Source organism: Tupaia chinensis, unplaced genomic scaffold (genome assembly GCF_000334495.1).
Source record: "Tupaia chinensis unplaced genomic scaffold, TupChi_1.0 Scaffold000439_1, whole genome shotgun sequence".
NCBI lineage: Eukaryota > Metazoa > Chordata > Mammalia > Scandentia > Tupaiidae > Tupaia > Tupaia belangeri.
In genome coordinates this window covers 58,326-81,746 of record NW_006159944.1, presented here as the reverse complement: position 1 = coordinate 81,746, position 23,421 = coordinate 58,326, and the positions used below count along the sequence as shown (strand labels likewise).

The following is a 23,421-nucleotide window of genomic DNA, read 5'->3' as shown; positions in this document are numbered from 1 at the left end:
CAAAAAAAAAAAAAAAGAATTGTAAAAGTATGTAGATAGATCCAGAAATAACAGGAATATGTAAGTATAAAAGCAAGAATAGATTTTTGGTTAATATGACCATAATATAACTATAACTAAATCCCACCAAAATGACAGTAGAAAAAAATGTGCAAAGTATAAACCCAACAGGGTGAAAATTCATAAGGACTAAGAGAATAGGAAAGAGCCTCAGAAATCCGAGGTCCAGAAACTGCTGGGAATGAGGGAGACAGAATTAACAACAGTAGATTTACTGGTACTTTCTATATAAAGTGTTTGAATCCAAAAGTTGTTCTCCCTTTCCTAAACAGTTGGAAAAATTCTATCTGTGTCTATCTTCCTAATCTTTGGTAGCCATGAGACTTTTTATCTGGTTAAAGACTTTGTACTCGGGGCCAGCAGGTAACACAGTGGTTAAGGATCTGGACTGCCACAGGGTCAACTGTGTTTTGAGACCCAGACACAGCAGCTTGAAACTCACACTGGACATGTGTGTGCATGCTCAAAAATTCCAAGAGGAGAATGAAGAAAAAGGAATTTAAGTGTGGCCATCCCCCTGGTGGGTGTTTTCTCACTTTCCCTCTGTCTCTTTCTATGTCTCTAGTGAGCACATGCACCCTATAGCAAAAATCTTTCATTAAAAAAAAAAAAAGACTCTGTACTCAAGAGTATGAGGGATTGAGAACAGGAGCTATAAGAATTAAATAACTGATTAAGTGAAATACAGCATATCTTGCAGTAGGACTCCTACTTTCCCTTGTCCACCATGACTCCAGAACATGAAGGCAAAGTGTATGTCTTTTAAGTATGAGGTTAGACTGGGTGATGTTTATTTTGTGGGAAACCAGTGTCCTAGAGAAAAGAACTTCTTATATTGGCACCTAAGGCTTGCCCCCTCCACCCCCAAAGGGCCTTTGCTACCAGATCATGTTATAAGAGAATTCATCAAAGCTAGGATCTTTGTCTCCATACACACAGCTTCCTATAAACTTTGTACTTCTTCACTTTTAAAAATTAATTGATAGGCAAAGATCACTACTCATTTAACAAACACTTCCAACGTGAAAGACTGAGAAAAATAAACCTGAAAAAGATAAAGTTATGGAAAGAAATTTTCTGAAAAATATCTAGTTAATACCCTCAGAAAAACAAGACAAAATATAACACCCACAGAATAAAAACAAGGTACTATAAAGGAGAAAATTTTAAACATAATAGATAAAAATCCAAAACTCAACAGGTGAGTTGCAAGGTAAAAATTTTAAAAATTGCCAGAGGAAGCATTACAAAAAGTGAAGCAACAGAAAACGAGTGGAAAAAGATAAGATCTTAAATAAGAATCAAGCAAGCATGCAAAACACAATCAGTAGTGAATGGGTCTGTAAACATGCCATTTATAACACAATAAAGGTCCCCCTTATGAATTTTCCTCTTGCTCAATATTGAACACCTACTATGTGAAAGCCTATGAGATGATCACAATTACTTTATAGGAAATAAGACATGTAAGTCCATGACGGACTACAATCTGAGTAATTTAAGTTAAAGGTCATAAAGGGATAATAAAGTAGAGCTATGTCGTTTCTGGTCTGAATGAAATTTGCAGAGCTGACCTTTAAAGCTTGGTAAGACTTCAAAGCCCGGAGACCTTGAAAGAAAGTATATTCCAGGTAGATGAAAAAGTCTGAGCAGAGGGGTAGAACTCATAAAATTCAGGACACAGTAATTAATCTATATTGACTAAAGCACAGAGCGCTTAGTCGGAGATCATTGTGGACAGGCTGTTAAGGCTATTGGGGAACCAAAGATGGTTCTATAATATAGGAGCTGTAAGGATAATGCTGTGAGGTTCTGAACAGAACAAGGATTATCTTCAGATTGTAAATTACTGTAGAACACTGGGCCAAGAGTTAGCCAACTTGCCCTTAAAAGCCAAAGATTACATAGCAGGTCACTACTTTCCCTATAAGAACCCCAGCTTCCTAAAATGTGAAAATCGGGTTAGAGATGAGTTATAACAAGTCTAAAATTCTTAGGAAATCACTGCAACTATTCAATTAGCTGATTGGTGAGATCAGAAAAATCGGGACGGTGACAAGCTAGGAAGATAGGTACAGAATAAAACCTTAAGGCAAAATATATATTAAGAAACATAACTGTATTACAGATGAATGTCCTGAAAACAGAAACATGTTGAAATTCAGAAGACTACCTGTAGACGATCAACATGAACTTTGACTCCTCCAATTATTCCTTTTTTAAAGGCTGCCAGCATATCTAATATGGGGTTGAACCGGCTACCTCTAAAAAATATAAACAGATAAACAAAATGGGCATATTAAAAATAGAATCAGCAATTAATAAACTGAGTGTCCTTTATAAATGCAATGTACTCTGCCACAAGCTAAGAGGAATATAAAAAAGTACAAGGAGGTCCTGCTTCCAAAGGGTTCACAGTACTAATGGCAGTGAAACACATACAATTTACATATTTTATCAACTTACCTTATATTGTCTTCCCGGATGAGAACAAGGAAAAGTGGACGTCCATGCATTTTCCAGTACTGCTTAATGAATTGCAGTGCATTCTATCAAAACATAATAATGAGGTAGGATATAATGGCACAATATCCGAGCTGATCAGGATACTTAACCATGACTGGCAATGAGCCAACAAAATTCATATATATCAAGATAGTTTACAATCAAATCCTGGATAATTTAGACTACCTAGGGGTAGAAATGTTCTGAAAGCAAATCTGGGTACGTACAAGTCAAGCTGGAAACCATTTTGATTTAAAACTTTGTTTTTAAAAGCAATTGCATCACACATATTTTAGGACTTTTTTTTTCCCCCCTCCCATTTTAGTCTAAAAAATACAGTTTCAAAACAGTCCCAGGGGAGAAAAAAGTCATCCCAGTATTACCATCTAAAAGATTAATTCTCACTCCAGATTACTATGGATTTATATTATAGCATGTAAAAGAGATTAGACTGAATCTCTACAGACCATCAGCAATGCAGAGAAAGTTATTTGTGTAACTAAATATGTATTGATCTATCAACTTATCATTGTCATCATTTTCATTGTATCAAAGACTTATGCAATACTTCATGTGCCCAGCACTATTTTGAGAGCTTTATCTGTCTTCACTCATTTAATCCTCAGAAAGGCCCTGTTATTATTCAATTTTACAGTTGAGAAATAGAGGCACAGAGGAGTTAAGTAACTTGCTCAACATACTGCTGATAAATGTTGGAGCCAAGATTTTAACAAAAGCAGTGTGGCTCCAGGTTTTATGCTCTGAACCAAGATTAGGAATAAGATTCTCTACTCTATAAGTAGAAAAGGGAGAGGAGAAGATTTTTAACTAATAGAATTATGAGTTACTTGAGATTTTGCTGGATATTCTTTGTAAGTAAAATTATTTTGTTAACTTAATTTTTGTTTAAAAAGAGATACACTATTACTGTCATATGAACATAGTTTTCAAAAACAGTTCTCCCCTTTGCTTTTATAAACTGTAGCTTTCATTCCAGTTGCAGAAAGGTATAAGAAGCAAATCATATAACTTTACATAAGTCATCTATTCTAATGCTACAAGCAATTTAAACTCTTTCTCCGAAGCTAAGCTGTATCATTTTACTTTCATTTTTTACATTTTGTTCACCTGCTATCACAGACACTCAATTTGAGAACACAGGATAAAAAAATCAGTGAAAACAAAGTTATCATATTCAATAAAAGGGTGTTCTGAAGCTACCTTTATGTCATCTATCAGCAGTAAAACATCTTGAGACATGTAGAAATCACTTAAGTCAAAGATGATTGGGTAACAAACCACAGTCTTTCCAAGAATGCGATAAATCTATAAGGAAAATTTTAAAAGATAAATAAATAAACAAAAACCATGCCAAAGGCTAAGGTACAGTGACATAAGTACTGACATAAGTACACTCCCACAAAATTAAAACTGATGCTTAATTTTGGGAAAGGGATAAATTAATAACTTGTACAACCCATGTAATATTAAGAAATTTAAAGTTTCTTGATTGAATCATCATATTATTACATTCAAAGTAGTTCATCTCTAATATGATGGAAAAAGCCTGTGTTTGAGTTAATATTGTTATAATCAGGTATTTTCCAAAGCTTAAGAAATAATATAGCAGTACGATGCCCACTCATTCCTAAAAGACTTCTATGATATGAGGTCAAATAAATAAGATTTATTTGCAGAAAATGATAATTCAGGTAATTAGTGCATAATGAAACATGATAATGGATGTAGGTCAAACATCATTTCAACATGTGGTATTAAAACCTGAACACTACACTTTGAGGAAATTTCATAAGTACCTTTGATGTACCGAGGCAGCCAATGGGCCTATCTGGCCTTCCGGAGAGTCCTAACTTTTCATTGATACCCAGGTAGAAATAAGCCTGTAAGACATAAGTTTGTAGACTGTAGTAGGGCAAGAATCCATACTTCTCATTTTTCATTGTTTTCTTTGGCCCTGGCTATTGCTCTATTCATTTCCAATCTTTATGGAAAAAAAAGGAGGCCAAGAAAATCTTATTGCAAAACTTGCAGAAAAATAAGCTAGCCAAGACACCAACTTAGATTTTGGGTCACTGAGAGATGTGAGAACAAAATTTTCACAGATTCTTTCAGTTGGATCCTAAAATTTGATATTCTTATGTTGTCATGAATTCATAAACACAAAGAAACAAGTGCTCAAGTGCTTCCTGTATTATTTCAAAATCTAGCCATTTATAGTTTAAAAAAACCAGGCCCTACATCCCCTAGTAGATTTCTACCTTTAAGTTTCCCAACAAAATGGACACATCTTTATTGTCTAGAACTTATTTTTGCACTTGGTGAAAGTAAGAAATCTAACCTAACATTTCCTAAACCATCTGTGTATATACAATCTATGGATTATGATTTAAACTGATCCCCAGTAACAACTTTATCATATGCAAAATTAATGTCATTACCAGAGCTCTCTGTTCACTCTCCTATCGTGCACACATCTGTCAGAGTTAGTTATCTCTGCATCTCTTCCTCCTTTTGAATTGTATGTTCCCATGGCATAGTGTCCCCTAAGCTGGCACTGTGCCTAGCAGTAGCTGGTGCTTGAGAACTACTTGATAAATCAATGAGGGAGCAATTGAACGTCCTCCTGAGCCACATGTGCTGTGAATATTGATTCTGAAATATCAGTGGTCTTAGACAAAGTCAACTAGTCAGGAAAAGCCCTCTATAAATATGATATTGTATAGTTGCTCTGAAACTATAGCACATAACACTAGATGGAGTCCCCTTACCCTAAAATATTTTCAATTTTTCAGAAATAAGTGTATGTCAAAACAACTTTAGATTTCTTCTTTTAGACAAGTGGTTGCATCAATCAACCATGCATAAGTTAAAATGTAGATAGGTTTCCTTTAAATACTACTTTTTTTTTATTACAGTGAAAAGACTCTCCTTAATTTTCTGAACCATGGTACAGAAGGTTAGTGACAATGAAGTAGACAGACTTGGAATGCTCCTTTCACTCCAGGGTGAAGACAATGGTGTCCCCATGGTGTATGCATTCACACTGTTTAATCAACTACAATACATGGTAGTGACCAAATTACTTGCAAATACAGAAGGATTCCTTACTAGGTGTGCACTGTACTCAGATCCCCATGAAGCAAATCACACCACAGTCACCACAGATGAACATTAACCACCCATGATAAAAGCCCTGCTCTTAGCTGTCTGTCCTCATATCTTCTTCAGTGGGTTGAAAGAGGATGCCGCTTTTTGGAAGAAAGGATTAGCTGTTGGTACAAGAATATGTACATCAACTGAAACGTAAGGAGACTTTTTGGGGGGGGGTAAGAGAGAAGGCTGGGGAGGTGAGAGGTAAGGGAGGAAAAGACAGAGAGAGAGATTTTCAACAGTCATGCCATGCCAAGGTCCTTCTGTTCCAGCCTCATAGTCATCCGGGACCACAGATGCATGCCACCAACTAGCCTGTTAGGTTGGACTGGGAATCAAACCTGCACCACCCATGTGGCTTTAGCCACCACACTGAGGCACCCTCCCATTTGTGTTGCTACAGCTGGGTGCATCACTACTTTTAAAAGGCAGACTTGCAAGGAGCAGTATGCCAGGCAATATATTTTAGAAGATGAATCCCAAAGAGGAGCTACTTTGGAACACAGAGGCTGCTGCCAAAATTAAAGAACAATATTCCATTTCAACACAGACATAGGGAAACTGGGCTCCAGGTCACAAATCTGTCTTTTTAGTCATATCACAAACCAAAATTGTAAATTATTTGTTAATGCCATCTTTAAAGTAAGGAAGTATAAAATAAGTCAGGAGTTGCTGTAAATCTTCATTTAATCTGTAACAGAAGGTTCTTATTGCCTTTGTGATTCTAATGCTTTGTACAAACATGTATTATTATTGTTATCAAAGTTGACTATAACTAACTCCTTTTTCTGTTATATCACTGGACTCAGAGGCCACTGAGAACAGGAACAAGGTCATTTAATCTGTGTGTCCCAACATAGAGATCTGAATATAGCATGTGTTTGCTGCTAAATAAATATAGTGCCACACTCAAGTCATTTTTTGGCCATAGTGGCCTTCTCAATCTTCACTGCATGTTGTCAGGTAGAGTACACATTCATCTACCATTAAAAAAAAAAAGTTGCTAGCAGGACTTGAAAACAAATAGATTTGGGTTAATTTGCTTTAAAATTATGTTTATCAAAGGTTGTTCTCTAGAGTTTTCAGTGAGAGACCATAAAAGTGTATCAACAGAAACATGCTTTCCCTAAGTTACAAGTGAAAGGGCCTTATGATTGCGACTTGCTGTCCCTCTGTTTCCATGTTGCCTCTTCTTTCCCTCTAGATCCTGAGTACCCTCTTGGTCTAATTTATCTATACTCCTCCATCACTAAAAATAAACAAACAAAAAACTATGATTTATTTACATCTTTGTGTGATCTTTCTTTCTTTCTTTTTTCTTGTTTTAAGGTTTTTGCCATAAGGTGTTTGTGCTCACCATAGACAGAGAGAAGGAAAGTGAGAAATCACCCTGGGGGGGGGGGAATGACCATGCCACAATCCCTTCTCCATTCTTCTCTTGGGATTTAGGGTATGCATGCATGCATGCTTGGTGTGCTTTTCAAGCCTACAGATCCAACACCGAATCACTGTTGGCCATGTGGGAGCCCAGCACCTTAACCACCACATCACCTTCTCACCTTGTTGGTGTGATTTTAAAGACTTACCTACTCTAGGGATTTTTGCATTCTTACCCTTATCTGTCTACCGTGTGCAGAGAGTACTTTAAATTTGTTAGAGGAGGTTTAAGGACATAAGAGATCATCCTCTTGGTGACCTGACACCAGGTTCTGGTTTGTGTGGTATTTGAGTAAGGTCCAGTCTGATAAGTGGCAACTATGGGATCCTGAATTTTCCAATGTAAAGTGTACCTCTCTCCTATAAGCATTTATTCTCTGGTATACCATTAGAACTTTCACTACAATCATTTAAATCACCCTAATCAACCTAACCTTGATCCCTTGAAAAATGTTGTTATAAAAATTTCTGCTAAACACTGGGGGGAGTTCATTCCTGTATTGTTTTAATATAATTACCAAATAAAAATGGCATTTTAAAAAAAGAATTATTTTATTTAACTTTATTTGTCCATTTATTTATTTTAACTTGACCAGAGAGTGATAGTGTGAGAGAGAAAGAGAGAGTGAGAGAGTGAGAGAGAGAGAGCAAGTGAGCATGAGAAAGCAAGCCACCACATCTGGGACTCGAACCGTGGTTGGTCATGTGGGAGTCCAGCGCTCTTAACCACTGTGCCACCTGCTGGTCCCCAAAATGGCATTTTAAAATAACTAACAGTAATCAACCATTTCTTTTATGAGCAAGGATTTGTATAAATACAGTCACTTCTGGGTCCATCTGCAAAGCAGTACGTGCAAAAGTCCTCAAAAATCACCTTTTTATCCCATCCCAAATGGGTATAAAACTACAACAAAGATAAACTCTGATACTTCTTTGAATTACCTTGAGACCCAGCAAACCAAAGAGATAAGAATTACTTCAGACTTCAAATAGTAAGGGAAGTTGTGGTTACCAAAAAAATATTTAGGTATGATAATTTTTTTTTAAGCGGATAATAAAATAGCAATGAATCAAATCAAAATAAAAAGGAAAATTCTACACGTAGATACTAAAATTTAGACTAGCATATACTCATACAAACAAACACACAAAATATAAGATTTTTTTTTCTATGTCTGACAAAGTGGGCTTATTTCAGAATTGAATTTTAACTATGTGACTTGCCTGTAAACTAAGTCCAACCATCACGCTCTACTACCTCTACGAAGAAAAAAGAGGCACAATCACTTACTTTCACAAGCTCCTGCTGAGGCCATATCTGAATGGGTTCAACCTGTTGAGGAGTTTGAGTTTGAATACCGTATGTGTTGAGAAAAACTTGAAGGCTAAGAAGTATAGGGAAGAAAGAGAGACATTTTTAGATGATACATTTTCAGTTTAGGAAATGGAGAAGGATAGAAAGGAACACACGAGACTAACTTGGAGTACGTTATTAAGCTGTTATTATCAGCAATATGCCATCTGCACTGCAGTCTAGAGGCTCTCTTGGATTCCTCACAAAGCATCAGATGGGAGGTCTGGCAAGGAGGGTGAGCACTGATTTTAGGAACCTCCGTAATGTGTGGGCACTCATTTCTCAAAACTATACCCCAGGCAACACTGGCACTGGGTCACAGTCTTTAATATTCACATTGACTAAAGCAAATTTATTTTTAAAGATGAAAAGAATGTTGCGTTGGCACTTAAAGTGACACTAATGTTATCCTTGAAATCTTGTCAAGGGATCTATGAAATTTACCTCTACTGCCATACTCAATATTGTAAGCACCAAGCAATCGCCTCCCCCCTCCCCAAACAAATACACAAACACACCACTCATCTGTGTTTCCTACCGTTGGCTTTCTGCTACAAGTGCTACATGAACTACCAAGTCATTCTCCAGTGGGCCCTGTAATACAGAACAAGAGAAGGGAAAAACGTTTTAAAAGATCTGGTCATCATCAGCTACAATGAGAATCAAGGACAAAATTAACCATCTCCATGCAGTTCATTAAAATGATGGACACGAGCTGGCTCTAAGCAGCCGCCTTTCCTTCCTTACTTGCCACTGCCTACTAATCAATTTGATGATGTAGACAGAGTAATGGAACACTAAGGAATGGAAAGTCATAAATCTCATCACTACCAGAGGGCTAGCCTGTCAGGGCTATTTTGAATGATGCATAAGAGTAGTCTGCAGATGGAGAGTCATTTTCCATCATTAAACTCTGAAGAAAAGAGGAGGAACTAAAAATAAAAACCCAATTTATGTATTCTTTGTTTGAAAAAGAATGATTGTGAGTTAAAAGCGTTCATTTGACATCTTAACCACACATAGGGTTATTCCCTTTCTCGTTAGTTAATTTTCCTTTGGCACTTTATGCATCAAAATAGCTTTCTTCTAAAATATAGTTCCTATGGTAGGGAATGAACTACCCCGTTGACTAAACAATTAACATTATGTTCATTAAATACAAGCTGTTACACTTAATCGTTCTAATCAAAGTCAGTGTTAGATATTTGCTACTCTTTTGTGCGGGAAAGTCACTATAACATGTATTATACATTGTTAAAATGGGCCAGATTTGGGGACCTGTATATAATTAACAGAACATTAAGAAGTACCAATAAATTATAGTATTAGGGAGCACTGAAATCACTGATTGAATAGAACTCCTTTATAGTAATGAATACAACATTCCCAATAGTATGCTGTAAAATGTTTGATTTACCATCAGTCAGTTTCTCTCTATGGTATTCAATATGCCACTAGAATTTATGTCTGACGGAAGACAAGAAACACCAGAATACATATATCAGCAGTAAATATCATACAATCAAAAGGATGGTTCCCAGAACCATCGTGAAAATGCCATTTCAGGCAGACTTGCATGTGATCTAAATGAATGTATAAGAGAAAATATGATGTAACACCCCAACAAACATAAATACATATTAAACATGTTATAAATTCTATTTTTATATGACAAAGGCCTTACAATGAAATGTTTCTCAAAGGGGTGTGAAGAAATTATTTACAATCTCATGGGGATTTTTAATAACAAATGAAAAAATTAAGCCTTATTTCCCTTGGACAAGATCTACTATTCATCAAAAGGAGAAGCAACCTTAGAATGGACCACCATCTCCAAACTTCAGGGTAAATATGGGATTCTTAAATAAAGAGCAAGTGTGAATATACACTAGATGATATTTAAACAACAACAAATAAAGCAGTTTACAGATCCTAATTGACATGTTGGTGTCTTTTTTAATCACAGGCCTGTTTAGGATAATATTCTTTCCATTTATATGACAGAGTACTTAGATCTAAAAATGGCCACTACACATGTTGAATCATAGTGACATCTGGTAGGGAGATTATTAGATGACTAAAGAATTCTTTCATTGTAAAAACTCAGCATTTCAGAAAGTTATGATTCACAAACCATCTAACATGATGAATTTGGACCTTCAACTCAGTCCAAGAAGATCTCTCACGTCATTCTTCACTCAGAAAGACTTCAGAATGGGCAGTCCCACCCAAAAACTTCTCTTCCTTTTATTGCTAAAGTTGAACCATCTTTCCTCTGCTTTGACAATTTTGTTTCTTTCTTTTTTTACTTGCCAGAGGACATATACATATGTGTGTACACATATAAACAGAGATGTGCATGGGACAGAAAGCACCCCCCCAATGGGGTGTAAACATGCCACTATCCTTTTTCCTCCATTTCTCCTTCCCATTTTGGGCACACACACACATGTGCACCTGGTATGTTTTTTGAGCTGCAGCCCCTGGGATTCAGAATGCAGTTGGCTACACGGGGCCCAGTTCCCTTCAACACTGCACTAAGGGGTCAGATAGCTTTTGTCCCTTTTCTTCAAACCACTGGCATTGTTGCCTAAAACTGTTCTCATCTATTCTTTTATTAATGATGGAAAATACCCACGTCTGAGTAATTTAAAAGAAGAGAGGTTTATTCAGCTCATGGTTTGGAGGTCTAAAGTCTGTGAGGCACATCTGGTGACTTTTCCTTTTAGTGGAGTTCCTAGGTTATACAGAATGTCACATAAGAAAATAAGAGCACACGTCACCATGTGTTCACGTGTGTCTCCTGGTCTCATTTGCTCTCCTTATAAATCCACCAAGAGTCAATCATGGTACCATCTTAGTCACATAATTACTCCTGAAGACCTCACCTTTTGATATGATGAAAGTATTACTTCCTTTAAATACTTGCACAACCAAATCACGACACATGAATTTGGGTAGGAAAAACTCACACCATAGCAGGAAAGCATGAGGCCTTCCTGATAATCTTCTAATAGTACTTAATACCCTCTTTTCTGAACACAATTTTCCTTGACAATATTGCAATATTTCCTGCTTCTAGTTCACAAAGTGCACACACACACACACACACACACACACAAATACACATGCATAGTACATATTCAAGCACCATATGGTACCAGCATGCTCCATTTTATATCCATTCATTCACTTGTTTATTTGATGAGTAACACACTAATATAAAAGGCTTCATCTTAGGCTCTGATGTTACAAGATAAATATTATTCAGTATCACTCTTTGAGGAGTTCAGTTTCTGTGGGAAAGATGGGTAACAGATGTTTTCACGTGTGTTTATTATCACACAAATATATTTCAGTAATTATATATTTCTAAAATTTTCTACAGGGCATATGTGCTCACTAGACAAAGAGAAAAAGAGGAAATATGAGAAAGCACCGTTGGGGTGATGACCAGCAGGAACCGTTGGGGGGATGACCAGCAGGACTCCCTTCTCTTTCATTATCCTCTTAGGATTGGGGGCATGCACGCACATGCACCCAGCAAGCTGCAAAGTCCAGGATTCAAACCCCACAGTCAGCCACGTGGAATCCAATCACCTTAACCAACATGCCCCTGGCTGGCCCTTCACTGGTGTTTTTCTTTGGCAGATCTACCTCACTAGAAAATATGATGGCAGGTTATTACATTATATAGATGTACCATACTTAAAAGAATGCTTATTTTGATATACATTGAGGTGGTTTCTAATTTTTCACTTCTATAAAGAATATAATAATTGTTCCTGTCCCAAAGAATTACTGAAGATTTAGAGAAAACAAAGTGCTGAGCACAGTATTTGACACATACAACACTCAATAAAGGGCACTGGTTCTTGCTGCAATGTGATAATTATTTCACACCTACCCTTGGACAGCTGCTCCTCTCTTCTTTGCAGAGATATGCTATTATACATATGTCACTCTAGATCCCATTGGTTTTCTACCATTTGATTCCTCTTTTTGTATGCTTAGTTCTTTCCAGAGGATTCCAAATATCTTTTTTTTCTTCTTTTTTTAAAGAGAGATCTTAGCTATAGGGTCCATGTGCTCACTGGAGAGACAGAGAGACAGAAAGCAAGAAATCACCCCCTGGGTTGATGGCCACACTGCAGTCCCTTCTCATCCATTCTCCTTTTAAGACTTTGGGCACGCATGCACACATGCCCAGTGTGTTTTAAGCCCCTGGGTCAGGGACTCAAACCACGGTCAACTAGGTGGAACTCCATCAGCATAACCTCTATACCATCTGCTGGTTCCCTATACATCTTTTAAAAGAAAACCAGGTGACTTACCACCTTCCTTAATATTGTGGCCTAAATATTTGTAACCCCTAAAACTCATAGGCAGAAATTTTAACCTACAAGGAGATGGAATGAGGAGGGGGATGGGATTAGTGCACTTATAAGAAATGCCTGAGAGGGACCAGCAGATGGCATAATGGTTACCTAACTGGATTACCATGTAGTCAACTGCAGTTCAAGTCCTGAACCTGGCAATTTAAAACACAATGGGCACATGTGCATGCATGCCCAAAATCCCAAGAGGAGAATAGAGGAGAAGGGACTGCAGCATGGTTATCCCCCCTGGGGAAGTGATTTCTCACTTTCCGCCTCTCTGTCTCTCCAGTGAGCATATATGCCCTATAGCAAAAATCTCTCAAAACAAACATTTTTCAAAGACCTGAAAGAAACCCCTTATCCCATCCACCATATGGGAATACAGAGAAGGCACTATGAACCATCCACACCAGATATCTGTCAGCACCTTGATATTAGACTTTCCAAAAGCTTTCTAAGAACTGTGAGAAATAAATTTCTGTTGTTCATAAGCCACCCATGTTTATGGTATTGAGTCATATTTTTCTATGCAAAAGTACATCATGACTTTTCCAATGATCCAATATTTTGTTATAGTAGCCAGAATGGACTAAGACACTTAATCACTACCCACTTATATTTCTCAAAAATAAGCTATGGGGACTAGCAGGTGGCATGGTGGTTAAGGTGTTGGACTCCCACGTGGCCAAAGAAGTTCAAGTCCCAGACTTGGTGGCTTGTTTTCTCACTTTCTCTCTGTCACTCACTCTCTCTCTGGTTAAATACAATAATAATAACAATGAATGAAATAAAATAATTAAAAAAATAAGACTATCACTATTTCCTTATCTTTCCTGCCTTTGCAACTCTGCCTTCTATTCCAACTTGCCTTTACAGATAGGTTATCCTCACACGTAAGTCCTTGATCATATATTCATTCTACTTCTCTTTCTTTCTCTCTCAAATCTCATTCATACAGGTAGCTTTAGATTATTACTTTTAAGTAGTTTATTTCATGTTTATATTACTAGTTTTGACCTTTCTTTTGAATTCCAGTCCCCCCCCTTTTTAAAATTAATTTTGGATATTTTTTCTTTTTCCCCCCCAAAAATTAATAGTTCTAAACTACTCAACTCCTTATCAACCCCACACTCACCCCAAAGAGGCTCTTATTTCTTATGCTTCATTTAATGGAGAACGTCAGAATCATCTTTGATTTCTTTCTCTCTTTTTTTTTAAAAAGAATCATTTAATTTTATTTATTCATTAGTTTATTTTAATTGGACCAGAGAGAGAAAGATGGAAAGTGAGAAAGCAAGCCACAAGGTCTGGGACTTGCACCACACTCAGCCATGTGGGAGTGTCCAGTGCCTTAGCCACACCACACCACCTGCTGGCCCGGATTCCAAATATCTTTTTTTTCTTCTTTTTTTAAAGAGAGATCTTAGCTATAGGGTCCATGTGCTCACTGGAGAGACAGAGAGACAGAAAGCAAGAAATCACCCCCTGGGTTGATGGCCACACTGCAGTCCCTTCTCATCCATTCTCCTTTTAAGACTTTGGGCACGCATGCACACATGCCCAGTGTGTTTTAAGCCCCTGGGTCAGGGACTCAAACCACGGTCAACTAGGTGGAACTCCATCAGCATAACCTCTATACCATCTGCTGGTTCCCTATACATCTTTTAAAAGAAAACCAGGTGACTTACCACCTTCCTTAATATTGTGGCCTAAATATTTGTAACCCCTAAAACTCATAGGCAGAAATTTTAACCTACAAGGAGATGGAATGAGGAGGGGGATGGGATTAGTGCACTTATAAGAAATGCCTGAGAGGGACCAGCAGATGGCATAATGGTTACCTAACTGGATTACCATGTAGTCAACTGCAGTTCAAGTCCTGAACCTGGCAATTTAAAACACAATGGGCACATGTGCATGCATGCCCAAAATCCCAAGAGGAGAATAGAGGAGAAGGGACTGCAGCATGGTTATCCCCCCTGGGGAAGTGATTTCTCACTTTCTGCCTCTCTGTCTCTCCAGTGAGCATATATGCCCTATAGCAAAAATCTCTCAAAACAAACATTTTTCAAAGACCTGAAAGAAACCCCTTATCCCATCCACCATATGGGAATACAGAGAAGGCACTATGACGCATCCACACCAGATATCTGTCAGCACCTTGATATTAGACTTTCCAAAAGCTTTCTAAGAACTGTGAGAAATAAATTTCTGTTGTTCATAAGCCACCCATGTTTATGGTATTGAGTCATATTTTTCTATGCAAAAGTACATCATGACTTTTCCAATGATCCAATATTTTGTTATAGTAGCCAGAATGGACTAAGACACTTAATCACTACCCACTTATATTTCTCAAAAATAAGCTATGGGGACTAGCAGGTGGCATGGTGGTTAAGGTGTTGGACTCCCACGTGGCCAAAGAAGTTCAAGTCCCAGACTTGGTGGCTTGTTTTCTCACTTTCTCTCTGTCACTCACTCTCTCTCTGGTTAAATACAATAATAATAACAATGAATGAAATAAAATAATTAAAAAAATAAGACTATCACTATTTCCTTATCTTTCCTGCCTTTGCAACTCTGCCTTCTATTCCAACTTGCCTTTACAGATAGGTTATCCTCACACGTAAGTCCTTGATCATATATTCATTCTACTTCTCTTTCTTTCTCTCTCAAATCTCATTCATACAGGTAGCTTTAGATTATTACTTTTAAGTAGTTTATTTCATGTTTATATTACTAGTTTTGACCTTTCTTTTGAATTCCAGTCCCCCCCCTTTTTAAAATTAATTTTGGATATTTTTTCTTTTTCCCCCCCAAAAATTAATAGTTCTAAACTACTCAACTCCTTATCAACCCCACACTCACCCCAAAGAGGCTCTTATTTCTTATGCTTCATTTAATGGAGAACGTCAGAATCATCTTTGATTTCTTTCTCTCTTTTTTTTTAAAAAGAATCATTTAATTTTATTTATTCATTAGTTTATTTTAATTGGACCAGAGAGAGAAAGATGGAAAGTGAGAAAGCAAGCCACAAGGTCTGGGACTTGCACCACACTCAGCCATGTGGGAGTGTCCAGTGCCTTAGCCACACCACACCACCTGCTGGCCCCTAATACTTCTCTTTTACCGTCCATATTCAGTCACCAAAATTCTGTTAATTCTCCCTTTACCAAGTATCTTGAATCTCATTCCATTTTCAATTAAATTGCACCTTTCAGGGTTGAAAAATAACATTAGTCAACACCATATAGCTATATTCCATATGCCAGGAACTGTTTTAAGTGCTTTAATAAAAATTATCTCATTTTACAGGTAAGAAAAATGAAGGACTGTTTTAGTCCATCTTCTCCCACTGTAACTGAATACCACCAACTGGTTAATTTATTTACCTCATGATTTTGGAGGCTGGAATGTCCAAGAGCATGATGCCAGCATGTGGTAAGGGTCTATGGCAAAAGGTATCACATACCAAGAATGCAAGCTTGTGTCAAAGAGAGGGTGGCTTTCTTAACAACCAACCTCCCCATAACCCATTAACTCATTAACGCAGTTCCGCCCTCATGACCTAATCATTCTTATTTGACTCTACCTCTTAACACTGTTACCATGGGGTCTACAGTTCCATATGAGTTTGTGAGAGACCAAATATTCAAACCACAGCAGGAACAGAAAGCTTAAGTAACTTATTCAAGAATACAGAGCTAGCAAATAGCAGTGCTAGAATTCATACTCGGGCAGTCTGACTGCAGTTTATGATCATAATCACTCGTTTATCCTGCCTCTCGGAGTGAAAAGAAGGCAGATTTCAGCACTGAAAGACCGACATGTAAGTCTCATCTTGTCATTTTCTTCAGTAATGATCCTGATCACCTAGAAGGTACCTTAAACTTACCTTGTACAAAACTGAACTACTGATTTCCATTTCTTTTTTTTTTTTCTTTTTGAGAGATTTTTATTATAGAGTGTGTGAGCTCACCAGAGACAGACAAAGACTTTCTGGGAAGCAAGAAATCACACACACAAGCACATGCACACACACACACACACACACATCACACCAGGGGATGACCATGCCGTAATCTTCTCCTCCATTCTCCTCTCAAGAATTTGGGCACACATGTGCACACGCATGCACATATGCCCAGTGTGATTTTCAAGCCACTGGGTCCAGGATTGGAACTGTGTCAGCCATATGGGAGTCCAGTGCCTTAACCACCCCTTGCTAACCCCTAAATTTATCATCTTCACCACTTTTTTTTCCTATTATTTTTCATAAGAGAGTACACATGTACATGTGTGGGAGGGAGAGAGAGAGGTATTTTTCTCCCTTTTATTATTTTGATTTCTTTTATACATTCAATTATTACATATCACTACAATTTGTAAAGCAAATTTACCCACATGAATACACTTCACACCAGTCCAGCTGAAGATACTATACATGTCATCATTAACAAAAAACCATCCATTTCTACGTCCTTTAAATGTCTTGCCTCTTTATTTTTCTCCTTGATTTCTTTCCTCACATTCTCTCCCTTTCCCCACCCTCTTCTCACACTGTCTCCTCATCACCGTTGATCTGCCCTAGTCTCCCGGTTGTCTATGACAACAGGCACTGCTGTGCCCAGTCTGTTAAGATTAGGTCAGGAGTAGAAACCGGGCCTCCCTTGCAGCCTCAACCATGTACATGAGCTTGCACTATGGAGGCCGTAAAGTGAATTGTTTTTAAAGAATTTTTTTTATTTAACTTTATTCATTTATTCATTTATTTTAACTTGACCTGAGAGGGACAGAGTGAGAGAGAAAAAGGAAAAGTGAAAAAGCAAGCCTCCGGGTCTGGAACTTGAACCATAGTCGATTATACAACACCCTTAACCACCATACCACCTGCTGGCCTCAAGTGGATCTTTATAACACAACTTGCTCATAAGCTAGGCACTATCTGTACTAATATTGCAACTTCCTCAAATTTAAAACCAAGGTAATTAAGACATTGCATGTACATCTGTCTAAATTCTAGCTTTTAAATTACTCAAATCAGACCAAAGTAGTAAAGCGAGAAGATCTGCAGCTGAGAACTATAAATAAACAGTGTAAGACAACTTTCAAAGGCCATACGGAGAAACCTTGATATGAATGTGCCCTAAGAGCTTTCCTTCTCCTTGTTTTTTTTTTTTATTTATTTTTTCAATAGATAACTCATTCTAAAGTTTCAAAAATTTAAAGATTATAAAAACGTTTTCAGTGATGTGTGTCTTTTCCACCTGGGGCCCTTCCACTCAGTTCTCTACCATCTAATAAACAGGTAATTACTATGAATTTTTATGTCTCTAATAGTTTCCTCATGCCTTCGAAAGAACACAAAAATATATATTCCTACTTTCTCATATTTCTACACAAAAGGCAGCATACTTATAGCGCTTTTTCCCACTTACTATAATAATTATATAGCTTGACACCCTTTGCATGTATTAATACAGAGATCATGTCCTCATTTTCATTCTAACTGCTTAGTATTCCATTTTGTAGATGTACCATACTTATTAATGTCATCTTTTCACATTTTTAGTCACTTAAGCCTAGTCAACCTTTTGCACTGAAATCTCTAGAAATGGTTATGGCTACATAGTAGGCAACATTAAACATCAGGTCTTAATTTTGCTGATAAGGGTGGAACAAGCACTCAACCTAAATTATTCAGAGGCATTACTACCACTGGATCATGTGGGTCACTGAAAGACTATTTTCAGAAAAGATCGGTAGGCCTGGATTTTGGGAGATGGGCAGTAGGAAGATTCTAAGTATTTCCTAGGAAAATGGCACAGAAAGATGCAAAGGTGTTCATTTACAACTTATTCATGGAAGTTGCATGACTGCTTTTGATAAGATGTATCTCATACTCAACTGTTCACATTGGTTTCGTAGTCTGATTTTGAATGTTAAGGAATGAATATATATTGAGATCCTGCTATGTGTCATATTTTATTAGGTATTGTGTACTCTCACAAGAACTCCCATTTTAAAATCCAAGAAATGGATGTGGGGTTGATTCTGCGGCCTGGTGGTTGAGGCAGCTGAATCCAACACAGTGTATTCCGTTCGAGTCCCAGACCCACTGGCTTGAAAAATGTGCTAGGTGTATGTGCATGTATGCCCAAAATCCTAAAGGGAGCGAGAGATAAAAGAGAGAGGATTGCAGCATGATGGCTCCCCATGAAGGTGCTTCCTCTTCTTCTCCCTCTCTGTCTCTCTAGTGAGTACACATGCCCTGTAGTGTACGTGCATGCACACACACACATGCACACACACACACACATACACATACACACAAATAAAAGTATAAAAAGGTTGAATAATTTCCCAAAGGTCACATATCTAGTCAGTGACAGAGTTTAACCTGACAGCAGGTATGTCCAGGTCTGAAGTCACTATAGCACATGTCATAGTATGTATTTCATAGATTATGCACTGCTTGCTATTACAGTTTGTACTAGGCAAGGTTCTCCAGAGAAACAGAGTTAATCAATAATATATGAGTGGGAGTACACACACACACACGCACACACGACTTCTAAAAGTTCTGAAAAATTGAATTACAGTATAAGTTTAATTTGGTGCAAAACTTTTTTTGAAATCCATGCATAGTTTTTTCATAATTATGCTTTCACAGAACTTTGTAAAGTCCATTTATATGTGGGAGGGGACAGTGAGAAAGAGAGAGAGAGAGAAAAGAGAAGAGCAGAGAAGAGAAGAGAAGAGAAGAGAAGAGAAGGAGGATTTATTATGAGGAATTGGCTTATAGGCTTATGGAGTCTGACAAGTCCTAAGATCTGTAGAGTTAGTTGGCAAGCTGGAGACTCAGAAGAGCAGATGGTTTAGTTCTAGTCCGTGTCAGAAGGCTTAAAACCAGAAGAACTCATAGTGTAGTTCCAGCCTTGAGGCTGGCAGGCTCAAGACACAGAAAAGCCGATGTTTCAGTTCAAGGCCAACGGCAGAAAAAAAAAAATGATGTCCCAGTTTGAAGGCAATCATGCAGAGAGAATCCTCCTCTTACTCAGGAGGGTCAGTCTGTTGTTCTGTTCAAGCCTTCAGCTGATTAGATAAGACCCATTCGCATTAGGAAAGCCCATCTACTTCACTGATCATACTGATTTAAATGTTAATTTCATCCAGAAATACCCTCACAGAAACACCTGAATAATGTTAGCTCAAATATATAAGCGGCCAGAGGTCCAATCAAGTTGACACATAAAATTAGCCATCACATGGTTGCAGGAAAGTATTAAAATTAGGGAGAGAAGGGCAGTTAAAAGTCCCACCAAAAATCCACTCTTTATCCACTTGAGACTGCATTTAAGAAAACTCAAATCCAAGTGGTGTCTACAAAGTACCCATTTTTATCTACTTTTTTGATGGAATGTAATTCTTTAGTTCTTGTTAATTCAATTTAAGAATAACTATCACTTCTATCAAATCATCTATATGATGGGTAAACTTCATCATTTTTATTTTGTGATATTGTATTGAACGTTGGACTAAATAGCCTTGCTTTTAATATGCCCTATGCTGCATAATATATTCTACTGTGGCTGGTTTAAATAGGTCTTTTATTGACAGAAAGGCAAGGGAGGAGGGAGAAAGGGAAGTAAAGAGGCAGGCAACAAATAAACGGGTCACACCTCATCCTAGGCTGGTCTTGCCTCCAGGGCAGTGCATGTGAAACACTCTCTGCCTCTGCTTTGGGGCCTTACAGAATACTCATTTATGCTCATTAGCCTTCATCAGTAGGTCCTGCCAACAGCCAGCATTTTTTCATTACACTCATTTTTCAGCAAAACCTCATTAGCTGAAGAAACCAGGCAGATGCTTTACACATCTCAATTCCTTCTAGAGACACTGTACCCACAGAATTTCTCCTGCTGGAGCCAAGTAACAGGCTACGAGAGTTTGGGCACAGGCACATTCTGACAGAGATGCATTGGCATCTTGTTCCGACATTTCCAACCAAAGCAAAGTAGCAATGTGGAGAAAATTAAGAGTAAGGTAGAGAAAAGTTAAGTAGACATAGCAAAAGAATAACAGTATCAAGCATGATTAAAAAGCTAAACTCAGCTCAAGAGTAGAGTTAGCAAGGGGGAAAATGGCCCTTTAGGATCTGTGTATTTATATATTGGATTAGTGATTATACAAGCTTTTTATTTAAGAGGAAAACAAATGAATGTTTAAAAGACTCAGATCTCAGACACATAGTTTCAAATGTCCCAATGAATATATCAGGAAACACTTTTGACAGCAGTTCCTTCAATGATTACAATTATCTTGGAAGAGATTACGAAAGCTTTGGCACAATGAATTGATGAGTAAAATTGTCTTCACCTCTAAGTACTTGGTGTAACCAGATATTTCTATATTTTTATCTTAAAGAAATGACATTACTAACAGTCTTGCCTGCTTCCCAGAAAACGTGCTAAGATGACTACACGGACTTAGGTGGAGAAATACTGACCCACTGTGTTCACAACCAAGGGGATGAACGAATGTTGAGAAACTTACAGAAACACAAAGGGAAGGGTCTCTTTCTGTATGAACACACACACACATATACACATATATAGTATAATGAGATAATAAAATATCAGTTAATGACAAATACCATGATAAAAATAAAAGGTGCTATCATAGTCATTGAAGACAGAAGCTGCTTTAGATTGATGGTCCTAAAAAACTCTTTTTATTTTTAAAGATGTTTTTGCTATAGGGTGTGTATGCTCGCCAGACAGACAGAGACAGAGAGATAGAAAGCAAGAAATCACACCGCAATCCCTTCTCCTCCATTCTCCTCTCGGGATCTTGGGCACACACGCACATGTGCCTGGTGTGAATTTTAAGCCACCGGGTCCAGGACGCGAACTGCGGTCGACTACATGGGAATCCAGTGACATAGCCATTACGCTAACTGCTGTTCCCCTAAAAGACTCTTTTGAGGGTGTCATCAAATCTGAGTCTTCAATGACAAAAAAGGAGTATGCCAGGCAATGATCTGGTAACAAACATTTCATTCAGAAGGAATAGCAAGTGAAAAGGCCCTAAGATTCAAAAAACCTTGAAGTGTTTGAGGACCTGAGACCAGTTTGTACGAAGCAGAAGAGGCAAACAGAATGGTGATGGGAGATGAGGGTGGACACAGCTCAGGTCCAATAGAGCTGAATAGATAAGCACTGAGCTTTCATTTAAGTGGTACAAAAGCTGAAAGGGTTTCAACAAGGAAAAGCCTCAATATAATTTACACTTTTAGAACAGAAATAATAAATACATCTGAAGTACCTCCTGTGGGCCTCCATTAATAACCTTTTCATGTGGTTTTAGTAGACTGCAAGTATAAGCAGCCAGACTGTGCTCTGCAAAGAATGCCTAAGAGTTAAGGAAATGGAGATGGTACAAGTATTCTTCCAAGATGTCTGGACGGGAAGGGATAAAGAGAAGTGAATCAATAAATTCAAATAAGTAAGTAGAGAGAAAGGTTGAAATATAGAAGAATGAATGAAAATCAGTATGAAACAACTTAAAGGGGGAGGGGAAAAAGTTGGGTGAGTTAATGCCTGGAAATGGGAGTTTTTCTACAGCTTTCTGGGATTCAGAAGAAAATATCCAGTCAGAATAGAGGCAAGGATCTTAGCATGTGTTGGAATCTATTAGTCTAGTCCTGATTTTATCTTGATAAACCCTTCTGATAACTGTAAGCTCTATCCCCCACTTTTAACAATTTTGAGTTAAGTACAAGGGCTCCTGTTCTGGTACATGGGATTATTCAGTTCCCATTGCCAAATTTAACGCATTTAGGAGCTGACTTTATAGTTTCTTTAGTCTCTGATTAATGATATAATTTGAAGAGTCATAACCAGTGACCAGTGTCTGACCATGTCATAGAATCCCTTTCAATTCAGCTTCACAAACCAACCATCTGGCTCTATAAATCATGGGTTCCTATGGTTGGAGATGTTTTACATAAGGGTGAGGAAATTTCTTTTTTAGAATTATTTATTTAATTTTATCTTTCATATTATTATTATTTTAACTTGCTATAGGACATAAGCACTCACTAGAGAGAGAAAAAGAGAGAGAGAGAGAGAAAGAGGGAGAGAGTGAGGAAGCAAGCTGCCAGGTCTTTTACTTGAACTGCAGCTGGCCAGGTGGGAGTCCAGAGCCTAACCACCATGCCACCTGCTGGAGAGGGTAGGGAAATTTTAAGATGCCCACAAAAATGAATAAGGAAAACATTAAAACAGAAATATTTGTTCAAAATTCAAGATGATTCATGAATTCTTCACAAGTTCAAACCTTAACTGGTCTTTTGAAAACAGTCCAATTATAATATTTAACCAATAGAAATATTTTAATATATATTGATCACAAATAAGGTCAAACTCTGAGTATACAAAAAAAGGGGGTGGGGAATTTATCAACTTAGAAGAAAGACAAAGAAATGACAGAAACTGCAGTGTTTCATATTCC

The 23,421-nt window shown here is 37.6% G+C and overlaps 1 protein-coding gene across 1 annotated transcript in view; it reads right to left on the bottom strand.

Annotated features, from left to right (window-relative positions):
- PHKB (phosphorylase kinase regulatory subunit beta) overlaps positions 1–23,421 on the bottom strand; it is a gene marked incomplete at its 5' end in the record, with an annotated part of 121,095 nt that overhangs the window by 44,096 nt on the left and 53,578 nt on the right. Inside the window, 6 exon segments of the mRNA XM_006155250.3 lie at positions 2,234–2,324; positions 2,527–2,609; positions 3,787–3,891; positions 4,383–4,466; positions 8,465–8,558; positions 9,066–9,121. Coding sequence (XP_006155312.2) covers positions 2,234–2,324; positions 2,527–2,609; positions 3,787–3,891; positions 4,383–4,466; positions 8,465–8,558; positions 9,066–9,121 — 513 coding nt within the window.